The sequence below is a fragment of the Heterodontus francisci genome, chromosome 11, assembly GCF_036365525.1.
Source record: "Heterodontus francisci isolate sHetFra1 chromosome 11, sHetFra1.hap1, whole genome shotgun sequence".
Lineage (NCBI taxonomy): Eukaryota > Metazoa > Chordata > Chondrichthyes > Heterodontiformes > Heterodontidae > Heterodontus > Heterodontus francisci.
In genome coordinates this window covers 80909023-80922888 of record NC_090381.1, presented here as the reverse complement: position 1 = coordinate 80922888, position 13866 = coordinate 80909023, and the positions used below count along the sequence as shown (strand labels likewise).

Here is a 13866-nt window from a genome sequence, read left to right as displayed (position 1 = left end):
CGACGCACAGTGGCAGCAGTGTGTACCATCTACAAGATGCACTGCAGCAATGCACCAAGGCTCCTTAGACAGCAACTTCCAAACCCGCGACCTCTACCAACTAGAAGGACAAGGGCAGCAAATACATGGGAACACCACCATCTGCAAGTTCCCCTCCAAGTCACACACCATCCTGACTTGGAACTATATCACCGTTCCTTCACTGTCGCTGGGTCAAAATCCTGGAACTCCCTTCCTAACAGCACCGTGGGTGTACCTACCCCACATGGACTGCAGCAGTTCAAGAAGGCAGCTTACCACCACCTTCTTAAGGGCAATTAGGGATGGGCAATAAATGCTGGCCTGGCCAGCGACGCCCACATCCCGTGAATGAATTTAAAAAAAAATGACTCCTGTCTAACAGCAATGTGATTGACACATCCTTGCTCAATTAGGAACGGATGATAAATAGAGGTCTAGTGAGTAACACCCATACACATACCCACTGCTGCAACTTTAACACAACTCAGTATTGTGAGGCTCTAAAAACAGCATCAATTCACCACAGATGGAGAGTGGTGAGCATATTGGGTAACACTGATCTAGCCTACCTTTCCACAGTATTATTATTATTATTAGCGAGAGGCAGCATGGTTTTGTGAAGGGGAGGTCGTGTCTCACTAATTTGATTGAGTTTTTTGAGGAAGTGACTAAGATGATTGATGAAGGAAGGGCAGTGGATGTTATCTATATGGACTTCAGTAAAGCCTTTGACAAGGTCCCTCATGGCAGACTGATACAAAAGGTGAAGTCACATGGGATCAGAGGGGAGCTGGCAAGATGAATACAGAACTGGCTCTGTCATAGAAGACAGAGGGTAGCAGTGGAAGGGTGCTTTTCTGAATGGAGGGATGTGACTAGTGGTGTTCCGCAGGGATCAGTGCTGGGACCTTTGCTGTTTGTAGTATATATAAATGATTTGGAGGAATATGTAGCTGGTCTGATTAGTAAGTTTGCGGACGACACAAAGGTTGGAGGAGTTGCGGATAGTGATGAAGATTGTCAGAGGATACAGCAGGATATAGATCAGTTGGAGACTTGGGCAGAGAAATGGCAGATGGAGTTTAATCCGGACAAATGTGAGGTAATGCATTTTGGAAGGTCTAATGCAGGTAGGAAGTATACAGTAAATGGCAGAACCCTTAGGAGTATTGACAGACAGAGAGATCTGGGCGTACAGGTCCACAGGTCACTGAAAGTGGCAACGCAGGTGGATAAGGTAGTCAAGAAGGCATACAGCATGCTTGCCTTCATCGGTCGGGGCATAGAGTATAAAAATTGGCAAGTCATGCTGCAGCTGTACAGAACTTTAGTTAGGCCACACTTAGAATATTGCGTGCAATTCTGGTCGCCACACTACCAGAAGGACGTGGCGGCTTTGGAGAGGGTACAGAAGAGGTTTACCAGGATATTGCCTGGTCTAGAGGGCATTAGCTATGAGGAGAGGTTGGATAAACTCGGGTTGTTTTCACTGGAACGACGGAGGTGGAGGGGCGACATGATAGAGGTTTACAAAGTTATGAGTGGCATGGACAGAGTGGATAATCAGAAGCTTTTTCCCAGGGTGGAAGAGTCAGTTACTGGGGGACATAAGTTTAAGGTGAGAGGGGAAAAGTTTAGAGGGGATGTGGGAGGCAAGTTCTTTACACAGAGGGTGGTGAGTGCCTGGAACTTGCTGCCGGGGGAGGTGGTGGAAGCAGGTACGATAGCGACATTTAACAGGCACCTTGACAAATACATGAATAGGATGGGAATAGAGGGATATGGTCCCCGGAAGTGCAGAAGGTTTTAGTTTAGGCAGGCATCAAAATCGGCGCAGGCTTGGAGTGCCAAATGGCCTTTTCCTGTGCTGTAATGTTCTTTGTTATTTATTCTAGTAGTGCCTTGGTGCATTTCTAAAGGCCCTGAATCCCATTTGTTGTAAAATCTAAGACAGGTCGTCTTCTTGATGTCTGTTAAGGTTTCTCATTCCACTGCCAGTGCCAATAATTGCCCAGATTTTGAGGTCAGCTCTATGACGTGGATTTCACTTTTCCAAATGTTCATTTTGGTGCCAGCCATAGGGATCTCTGCTGTGCAGCAACAGTAGGGCAATCAAAAAAACTAAGCAGCCAATTACATTGAATAATTCTCACGGATAAGATGAGGCTGAAGCGTTTGCAACAATCTTCAGCCAGAAGTGCCAAGTGGATGATCCATCTGGGCCTCCTCCTGAAGTCCCCAGCATCACAGAGGACAGTCTTCAGCCAATTCAATTCATTCCGCGTGATATCAAGAAATGAGTGAAGGCATTGGATACTGCAAAGCCTATGGGCCCATGACAACATTCTGGCAATAGTACTAAAGACCTGTGCTTCAGAACTTGCTGCACCCCTAGCCAAGCTATTCCAGCTACAACACTAGCATCTACCTGAAAATTGCTCGGGTATGTCTTGTACACAAAAAGGAGGACAAGTCCAATCCGGCCAATTATCGCCCCATCAGTCTACTCTCAATCATCAGTAAAGTGATGGAAGGTGTCATCAACAGTGCTATCAAGTGGCATTTGCTTAGCAATAACCTGCTCAGTGATACTCAGTTTGGGTTTGGCCAGGGACACTCCGCTCCTGACCTCATTATAGCCTTGATTCCAACGTGGACAAAAGAGCTGAACTCCAGAGGTGAAGTGAGAGTGACTGCCATTAATGTCAAGGCAGCATTTGACTGAGCATGGCATCAAGCAGCCCTAGCAAAACCCGAGTCAATTGGAATCGGGGGGGACCTCTCTGCTGTTTGGAGTCATACCTAGCACAAAGGAAGATGGCTGTGGATGTTGCAGGTCAATCATCTCAGCTCCAGGACATCACTGCAGGAATTCCTCAGGTAGTGTCCTCGGCCCGTATCCAGGTTTGGGCTGATTAGTGGCAAGTAATATTCGCGCCACACAAGTGCCAGGCAATCATCATCTCCAATAAGAGATAATCTAACCATCTCCCATGACATTCAATGACATTACAATCGCTGAATCCCCCATTATCAACATCCTGGGGGTTACCATTGACCAGAAACTGAATTGCAGTAGCCATATAAATACTGTGGTTACGAGAGCAGGTCAGAGACTGGGAATCCTGCAGCGAGTAACTCCCCTCCTGACTCACCAAAGCCTGTCCGCCATCTAGAAGGCACAAGTCAGTAGTGTGATGGAATACTCTCCATTTGCCTGGATGGGTGCAGCTCCAACAACACTCAAGGAGCTCAACACCATCCAGGACAAAGCAGTCACTTGATTGGCACCACATCCATAAACATTCACTCCCTCCACCACCAACGCACAGTGGCAGCAGTGTGTACCATCAACAAGCTGCACTACAGCAACCACACCAAGGCTCCTTCAACAGCACCTTCCAAACCCATGACCTCTACCAAGTTGAAGGACAAGGGCAGCAGATGCATGGGAACACCATCACCTGCAAGTTTCCCTCCAAGCCACACACCATCCTGACTTAGAACTATATCACTGTTCCTTCACTGTCGCTGGGTCAACATCCTGGAACTCCCTTCCTAACAGCAAAATGGGTGTACCTACCCCACACAGATTGCAGTGGTTCAAGAAGGCAGCTCACCACTACCTTCTCAAGGGCAATTAGGGATGGGCAATAAATGCTGGCCTAGCAAACGATGCCCACATCCCATGAATTAAAAAAAAAAGACCGCAAACTCAGAAGTGACAAATTTTAGCATTATTTTAAAATAATTTTACACAAAGTGAAAGAAATATTGGGAGATACACATGGGGTAGAAGCTGAACTATCAAACCTAAAGATTTAAAACTGTGGAATATTTTGGACAGACTGGAGAACAACTTGTATTAAAGTGTCTTTAATGTAACAAAATGTCCCAAGGCGCTTCACAGAGGCATTAAAAAACATGATAACGAACCACATAAGGAGAAAACAGGGCAGATAACCAAAAGCATAGCCAAGAGGTAGGTTTTAAGCAGCATCTTAAAGGAGGAAAGTGAGAGAGCGGCAGAGAGTTATAGGGATGGAATTCCAGAGGTTAGGGCTCAGGCAACTGACGGCACAGCCACCAGTGGTGGAGTGATTAAAATTTGGGATGCTCAAGCGGCTGGAATTAGAGGAGTGAAAATATCTCAGAGGGTTGTGAGGCTGAAGGAGGTTACAGAGAAAGGGAGGAATTTGACAACAATTATGAGATTTTTGAAATTGAGGTGTCATTTAACTGAGAGCCAGTGTGGGTCAGCTAGCACAGGGGTGATGGGCGAAAACCATTTGGTGTGAGTTAGAACATAGGCAGCAGAGTTTTGGATGACCTCAAGTTTACGGAGGATAGAATGTGGGAGGCCGGTCAGGAGTGCATTAGAGTAGTTAAGTCTGGGGGTAACAAAGCTATGGATGATGGTTTCAACAGCAGAAGAACTGAGGCAGGGCTGGAAATGGGCAATATTATGAAGTTGGAAAGAGGTGGTCTTAGTAACAGCGTGGATAGGTGGTTGAAAACTCAATGCATTTCGCAAATATAAAATTTAGTTTTTCAGGACCAGAGAGGTTGTTTAGTAATTATGGTTTAGTATGCCGTTAAACACAGACCTCATTCAACAAGGCTTGACTTTTTTCAAGGGTTTTTAAAGCGTGAATAGGGCATAAAAAGTAGTTCACATCAATTCACTGAATTCTAAAGAATCCATATGAGAGGAACACTTTCCTCCTTTAAGACACTGCTTAAAACCTATCTTTTTGACCAAGTGTTTGGTTATCTGCCCTTATATCCCTTTATGTGGCTCATTCTCATAATTCAGACTCTGCTCTGTAAAACATTCACAGTGGGCATTGAACTGATTAATTGGCAGGTGCAAAGATAATAGATAAATGGCAGCTGGTGGAATTTAAATTCAATAAATTATTTTTTAAAAACTGAAATGGAAAGCTAGTCTCAGTAATGGTACCATGAAACTATCATCGATTGTTGTAGAAACTCATCTGGTTCATTAATATCCTTTAGGGAAGGAAATCTGCTCACCTTATCTGGTCTGGCCTACATGTGACTCTAGACCCACAGCTGGTTGACTCTTAACTGCCCTGTGAAATGGCCTGGCAAGCCACTCAGTTATCAAGGGCAATTAGGGATGGGCAACAATGCTGGCCTTGCCAGCGATGCCCACATCCCATGACAGAATAAGAAAATAATTATACTTAGCATCCACAACAACTGAATTTGATTTCAACATGAGCCATCACAGAACACTAGGATTTTGGTTCATATTAACATTTTGCACCTGCTGCTATCATCTACCAAAACAAAGCCTAGCTGAATATTTGGGTGATTTACATTATGCTCTTTGTTGTTTTTAATATTGTATTCAGGATAAGAATGGATTCCATTTACTTTTGGGGTCATTTAGCTATAGTAGACTTTAACTTTCATCAAAGATATGAGAAAGGGAGAAACATAACAGAACATGATAGCTAAATAAAAGAGTGCATTAGAATTTCCAAGCAGATTATAGAAAGACACATTACCAGCTAACAGCATGAAGAATTCAAAGAAGCTTTTAAAGCTATGTTTGCAGTTGCTATCTGAAACATCAGATAAATCTGTCTCTAGCTTATATAGAACTTGTACTGGAGTGAAACATTGAAAGAAAAGGTCTGATATACTAATGTGCCTCAGTGCTCAAAAATAACTGGCAATTCCTTACTTCAAAGATTATGGAACATTGCTTTTTCATGTTGAATAATCATACATACTACCATTACAACATTAAACTTGTGCTTGGATTCATGGTAAAGATAAATTTTGTCCAAAATTTATTAGAGAACAGAGACGCTATGGTAAAGTTGAAGATTATAATTTAATTCCTCTAATTCAGAAAAAGTTTAATAAAAAGTTCTTGTAGTTTGCATTTAAAAAGCATTCTTTTGATGAGACTGCAGTGAGTTACAAGATAACTAGCTAGTCATTATCTCCATTAACATTGCATCGCCTTAAGAAGTTAGTGAGGAAATGAAAGGCTACGTGGCTTGAAATAAAAACCTTCACTGTTTATTTGCTGGAGAATTATCGTGTGTTTAACATAGATAATGTGATGCCTTTTGGATGTAATAGAGATATGTTATTTCACATGAATTTCATTTTTTAATGGGGTAGTGAGGATTTGATGTCAAAATCTATAAAGCTGATAAAACAATCCTTCAGTTCATGCTATTTTGAACTCCATACTACTATACAATAATCACTTTGCAAAATTTTCTGAGGAATGAGTAAGGATTTTCTGCCACTTACTGAGGACAGGTGCTCTCATTGGTTTTGGCGAGGAGCGTTTTGGAGATGACTCAGGACGTGGGGCAACAGGTTGAACTGGTCGAGTCTGTTTAGCTGCTAACTTCTTTAAACTAGCTTGACGCTTTTTAAACATTTCTTGGACATTTTCCAGCTTCTGAAGAATTATCTGTATGTTGGCCTGGAACAGGAATAAATGCAGTATTAACGCATTTGATTTTTTGCTTTTTGTCACCAATTTTCTGATTTCAATCTGCACCTCAATATCCTTTGCCGTCTCTCCTCAAAATTTGTTGTTTTCCTTTCTTCCCCAACCGTCTCCTCCATTTTCATGGCCAACTGACCCTTGCCATCTTCCATGGCATCTCAAATCCCATGCTTTCAATCACCAAAAACGACAACTCTGTCCACTTTTGTGTTTCCTTCACCACCCTCCTTCAACCCCATTAACTTATGCATCTGCCTCTGCTTTCTTCCTCCTGCTTCCACCTTGCTTACAACAATGACTGGCCTCTCACCCTCCATTTGCCGCAGCACCACTGCAGCTGTTGCTTTGCTGAACCACTTCATCACCTCCAGCTTTCATGTCCTCATCCCCAGTAAAAACTTCATTGTGTACTATTTGGTTGGTTCTCTTGCTACAACCTCCCGATTTGCTTCAAGTCCAAGATGTATAGAGGTATAGAATACAAAAGCAGGGATGTAATGCTGAATGTATAAAGCACTGGTTAGGGCACAGCTGGAGTATTGCGTGCAGTTCTGGTCACCACATTACAGGAAGGACATAATTGCTCTGGAGAGAGTACAGAGGAGATTTACAAGAATGTTGCCAGGGCTTGAAAGTTGCAGTTATGAGGAAAGATTGGATCGGCTAGGGTTGTTTTCCTTAGAACAGAGGAGACTGAGGGGTGACATAATTGAGGTGTACAAAATTATGAGGCCTAGATAGAATGGACAGGAAGGACCTGTTTCCCCTAGTGGAGAGGTCAATTACCAGGGGCACAGATTTAAGGTGATTGGTAGAAGGATTAGAAGGGACACGAGGAAAAACATTTTCATCCAGAGGATGGTGGGTGTCTGGAATTCACTGCCAGGAATGGTGGTGGAGGCAGAAACCCTCGACTCATTTCAAATGTATCTGGACATACTCCCGAAGTATTGTAACTGTTTAAGGTTTTGGATCAGGTGTTGGAAGATGGAATTAGAGTGGGTAGCTAGTTTTTTCAGCTGGCGCAATACATTGGGCTGAATAGCCCCCTTCTGTGCTGTAACCTCTCTATGGTTCTATATACAATCTTGACCACAACTGGCATCGCCATTCAATGCCAGATCTGGCTGGACTACGTCAAGCTCAGCTGAGCCTTGCCCTTCTCTACCAATACTAGTTACTACTCTCGAATCATCTTGGAGGGCTTTCATGCCATAAAGATGGTATATAAATGCAAGTTGTTGGTTTGTATTCCTTGCTTGAGTATTGTGCTATGGATCTTGAACATCTTCCAGTACCTCATCTGAGTTTCATGTTTGACACTTGATAGCTAATGTCAGCATGCAATTCAACTTCTGTCCCAACATACATCTACAGGAGGCGACACTGGCTCATTGTTCCTACTTCCTAATCATGTGGCTTGGATTCTCTCAGGATAAATTGATTGGTGAGCTGTAGCTGTGAAATATCGTCTCTGTTAGGAGGCACAGTATACTCTGTAGGTGGGAACAGGAAGGTTACAAAGGGATATAGACAGACGAAATGAGTGGGCACAACTATGGCAATGGAGTTCAATGTGTGGAAGTGTGATATAATCCATTTTGAATTGAGAAAGAAATATTTGAATATCTTCTTAATGGTGAGAATCTAGGAGCTGTGGTGGAGCAAAGGGATTTGTGGGTCCGTGTGCACCGATAGCTAAAAGTTAGTGCACAAATACAAAAATACTAATGGAGTGTTGATCTTTATCTCAAGAAGATTGGAATACAAATGGAGGAAGTGATGCTTTAATTGTACAGAGTCTTATAACCCTCCACTGAACTCAATCCAATATGTTTTCTGTAATAGAGATAAAAATTGAACATAGCACTCCACGTGGATTCTCACCAGAACCAAGTATTACTTTGACTTAGAAAACATAATCTTTAGCTACACCCCAATGTCTTATTTAGTTTCTTGACTGCTTGTGAACACTAGCCCCAATGGCTTGAATGACCTATCCACCAAATCACCAAGACCTCTTTCCTGTTCTATTATCTCAAGCACGTTGTTTTTTTAATATATAGTCCACATGTAGCTAATCTTATGTCTTTAAAATTATCAGTGTCAAATTCCACCTGACATCTCGCTGCCCATTGATATAGCCTGTAAAATCAGCTGGATTATCAGATTGATCAGCAATTCGATTACTATCCTTGGATGAAGATATTCAAAACCTGGTTTATTCTATGCTTTCTTATCCTATCTAACATGCCTTCACTTGTGACTGTAAGGGTTTCCAACCTGCACTCTCCCTTATACCGTTACCTCATTTTAGGCATCTCTTCCTTTTAGTGATGAGAATGATCACAAAATAGTGACTTAGCAGTTCTGCCACTTCCCTGTCCACAACCACCTCTCTTTCATCTTCACAGTGCTCCTCATTGCCAATGGTAAACAGTACAACATCCCTCTGCAGACTTCTCTTGATATATTTAAAGAACACTTTGCTATTGGCCTTTACATTTTCCACTATATTACACTCCTGCACTATGTGCTTGTTACTTTCTTAACTTCAGAATCAAGCAGCAAAATGCTATCCTCTCCCTTCCCTGTATTTCATAATTTGGTATGCTCTTTATTTCGCTCTCCCAAATGCCTTTTCTGACTTTTTGTCATCCATGTTAGTTTTACTCTTTTGTTCACAACTTGTCTTTAGAATAAAGTGCTTCTGTTATGTGTCCAAACCTATTTAAAGCAATTCCATTTTTCTCCAGACCCTTCCCTTTAACTAGTTCTTCACATTTCTTTTGTAAGCATTTGGTCCTCTCAAGATCTGCTCTCTTCAAATTCAGTTCCCTGATAGTTTTTATTATCTATTCTGTCCTTATTTCAGCCTTAAAAGTAGCGCTATGTCCACTAAACTGCAGATGTACCCTTATTTCAAGATAGCTCATTACTCACTTCTCATTAATTAGGAATAAATCCAATAGTGCCATCTCCGTTATGGATTTCTCCACCTGCTGCTTAAGAAAAGATTGTTGAAGTACTTAATAAATCCCAAATTGTATACAGATTATTCCAATTGCATGTCCAGGTCTATGTCAGGGAGATTAATATCTCCCATGATTACAACTGAGCCTTTGCACTATTTTTTAAATGACCTCCCACAGCAGATAATTTGCATAACTTTTAACTTTGTTGTGATCAATAACATCTCCTATCCTATCACTATAGTTTCCCCCTTTCAATCTTCCAGATCAATCCAAAAAAACTCAATATAAATCTTCAGTTATTTTCCTCAAAGTATCAAGTTGACTTCTCTGAGCCACATCCTCTAATTATATAACGACAGTCAAACAATTGAAAGAAAATCAGGATGCTAAGGGTAATATCAATTCATTTCAACTGTTCAACTTTCCAAGAGTTCTAATGATGATGGTTACTGTTGAAGAGAATATATATAACATATAGATATTTGTAATATTAAGTTTAGAATAAAACATATAAAATACTCTAGAGGTCTGAGTCATAGAGTTATACAGCACAGAAACAGGCCTTTCGGCCCATCGTGTCTGTGTCAGCCATCAAGCACCTAACTATTCTAATCCCATTTTCGAGCACTTGGCCCATAGCCTTGTACACTATGATATTTCAAGTGCTCATCTAAATACTTCTTAAATGTTGTGAGGGTTCCTGCTTCTACCACCCCTTCAGGCAGTGCGTTCTGTAATGTATTAGACTTTATATCCTCAAAACATATAAAATCTTTTCCTTTCTAGTAACCTAGATTTATTTACAGACATGTTTAGAAAGATATTTCTTTTATTCTGGACTATTTTCTGGCTGTTCATTAACAGATGACTCTGGAAAATTTAATGCCATAATATTGAGTTATTAAACTGATGTTTCTAGTTTACCTTAACTTCTGAAGTAAGAAACAGTTCAAATTGTTTATAAAACTCTTTAGGATTGGTAAGCTTGTGGTCTTTGGCAGTTTCAAGGAACTCCTCAATATCTTGAAGTGCAGCTTCAGCTCCTTCTTGTGATTGGCACTTATCCACTGCTTGAGATGCCAGGAGATAGATCCCTGTTTCACACCACTCCTTGGCCTTAAAAGACAAAATAAAATAATTAAAATAGAATATCAATAAACAGTTATTTGTTTGGTGACAAATTGTTAAAGACTATAACAGAAAAATTACACTGTCCAGTTGCTTATGGACTGCAAGAGATTTTCCAAGCACATCATGTTTTTTCTTCATTTCATTGGTAAAATCATCACATATACGCCTGAGTTCATTACACTTTGGTCGGATGGAGTCAACAGCATAGTGGTTGCTTTGGATAAGTTGGTCTCCTTGCAGAGCTAATGAGTGTGCCTTTTCTAATGATTCCTGTAACAAAGGTAGAAAGCATTAACATATGAACTGGACAATCAATTTGTTTGAACAGATCGTTAGTAAAACAAGCCACAGATCATAAACCTCAAAATACTGCTGCCAATATTAGAAGATTAACTTATTTGTGAGACAATCCTGTACATGCTATTTTACCATTAAAATAGAGGACTTTAAGAATAATGCCCCGCAAAAAAAGGTTAGATATCCTGATATGACGGGGATTCCTTCTGATGTCTTTGGTTTCCTTGCTAGTGCAGCTGAATTTCTAACTTGCACAATAGTAGATATCTCTCCTTAGAATGTCACAAAAGACTGGTTGCATTGAATATGTACTGTGATAAAGCACATTCAATTTAAGTTGCATTTGCAAATGCATTTTTCAAAACAACTGAAAAAAAATTACCCTTTTAATAGTGGGAATCTCTATTTGTTATACAGAAAGTAAGAACACATTAGGCATCATTTTCCAAAATGCACTGGCAGGGGGTGAGGTTCCCCACTGTTCAGGCATAATTGGAGAATTGACTCCTTCCTCAATTAAATATGTCAACTGTCCAATCTGTTCCTACTTTTTAAATCGTTAAATTAGATATTTGAATGGTGGGATGGATTTGTGCCTAGTCAGCGGCACCCTAAGCTGTCCATCCCAATGAAGTTAATCAGTGCTGTAAACATTCTGCCTACTACCAAGTCTTTGATTTTTGTTCCCAAGTGTAAACTGAATATATATTTTAGTTGAAAGGAAGTGCAAATCTAGGAAGTTTACAAAATGTACACGAGAGCACTACTGGACTTTGATACAGCATCATTATGTACCATTGTTTGTCATTAATGTTTTTAGCAAGCTTAGGAAAATCTTAAAACCTCAGGAAATTAGGTTGTCTAAGCCCATTTATGAAATTCTGAACAACCTAGTAGAAGCAATGTGATTGGAATATGAAATAAGCGTATTTGCAACCTAGAACAGATAGATGCCTGAATAATCATTTAGTGACTTAACTGGGGAAGTTTCAATGACTTGCTCTGTTTTGTTAGAAGATTACAGGATTTTGTAAGAGTAAATGTGGAGGAAGGAGTTCATTTGTTGAAGTCTGAATGGCATTTTAGAGTCATTTACCTGTGCTTTCTCTTCCTGCAGTTGGAGTTCTTTTAGGAGGTGTTCTACACAGGCTACACTGTCTCCAATGTCAGTGAATGCAGCCTGTGTTTCCATTAGACAATCCAGAATAACTTTCACCTGCAAACAGATAACAAGCAGCAACTGTAGCTAGTTTCCAACCTTTCATTTCAATTTTGTCTTTACATCTAGAAATCCACATTGAATATTTGTTTGAATCCCAGCAGCCTTTGGCAAGAGTTTGGATCTTCAAATTGAAATCTGGTTGGATCTTATTGGATTCCAACAACTAAAGGTTAGCATTCAGACAACATTATAAGGTCAGCAAAGGTAAGCACATCTCAAGTCTAACTACAATTACAGTAACTTTAAAATAAAGCTTAAGCTGCAGTACCATAAATCAGTGAAAGAAAATCAAAATGTGCAGATCAACAGTTGGTATTTTACAGATCTGGATGCTCAAATGTGTTGCAACCAAAACACAATTGCCACTTTCTTGAAAGGAACAGTTATGAACTAAAGCGAACTGGAGCAATTATGAACTGTAGAAAATGAACTGATGAACTAAACACCAAAAAATGGACACGATTTTGCTGCAGAGAAGATGGAGTAAGAGGCCAGCTGACCCCTCTTGTACTGCAACTACACATCGTGATTATTAGAGTCTTAACCCATTATAAAAGAAGGGAATATCAGAGAGGATCCGCGTTCCTGGTGGCACAGTGCACTTGTGTGGATCACAAGTGAGGATATGGGTTGGCTGTGGTTTAATAGGCACAACTCAAGTGAAAAGGAGCAGGATGTTTAGAAGGGATTTGAGGAAACAACATTTCACCCAGAGGGTGGTTGGAATCTGGAACACATTGCCTGCAAGGGTGGTAGAGGCAGGGACCCTCACAACATTTAAGTAATATTTAGATGAGCTAAAAGACAGCTAAACTAATTCTCAACACCACCTGAAAAGAATTGTTCTAAAAGATCCCAGTGACCCATCATGGACATGTACTCGGAGGCCAGACTGTATGCCGGTTTTGGATCACAACACACCTCATCCGCCGTTCCATATAGCATACAAGGTTATAGGCCAAGTACTGGAAAATGGGATTAGAATAGATAGGTGCTTGATGGCCGGCATGGACACGATGGGCCGAAGGGCCTGTTTCTGTGCTGTATAACTCTGATACTATCACGTCTGGACTAGTTCTAGGGAAGGCATATTAAAATGTTAAACAGGCCATTCAATGCTAAATGGCTCCTATCTTTAAGAATTGGGTTGAGAAAGGCCTTCACAGACAGGGCGACTCCAGATGGAAATCCAAAATAATAGGTGGGAAATAACACCACTACATCAAGATAAGCCACATTCAAACCCTACTGTGTAACAATGGCCATGTGTTCAAAGACATTCTCATGAAAGTGAATCTGTGTAAAAAATATTTTTTGAGGATTTCATTAGTCAAACTGAAGAAATGTTGGACCAGTTTTTTTTTTCAAGAGGACACTGAAAGAACTGGTTTGGCAACAATGTTTACTGGTTGTCACATGTCTCAAGTTTAAAAAAAGAACAGAAACCCTGGTAACTGGGGAAGATGTGGGCGGAGAAGTGAGAGTCGCATGCCCCTTGACAGGACAAGCCTGGGAGCAGCAGTGCGCACCTGAGAGAGCAGCAAACTTGAAAGCTTTTGGTTGTAGTGTCAATGTTTACCTTCTGGAATGAGATAAAGTTAAAGCCTGCTGAAGAAGTGTCATGGAGGAAGAGACCAGATTCTTGCTGAACGTTTAAAGAGTCAATCCTGCAGAAGGAGAAGAGAATTCCCAAGGAAGGAGAGAAGACCACAACC

The 13866-nt window shown here is 40.9% G+C and overlaps 1 protein-coding gene across 1 annotated transcript in view; it reads right to left on the bottom strand.

Annotated features, from left to right (window-relative positions):
* The window catches only part of mcf2l2 (MCF.2 cell line derived transforming sequence-like 2), a 401635-nt gene that overhangs the window by 226289 nt on the left and 161480 nt on the right, over positions 1-13866 (bottom strand). The window contains exons 10-13 of the mRNA XM_068042330.1: positions 12026-12145; positions 10711-10902; positions 10426-10617; positions 6322-6499 (exon numbers count right to left, since the gene is read on the bottom strand). Of these exons, the coding sequence (XP_067898431.1) occupies positions 6322-6499; positions 10426-10617; positions 10711-10902; positions 12026-12145 (682 nt within the window). The remainder of the gene's footprint in view (positions 1-6321; positions 6500-10425; positions 10618-10710; positions 10903-12025; positions 12146-13866) is intronic.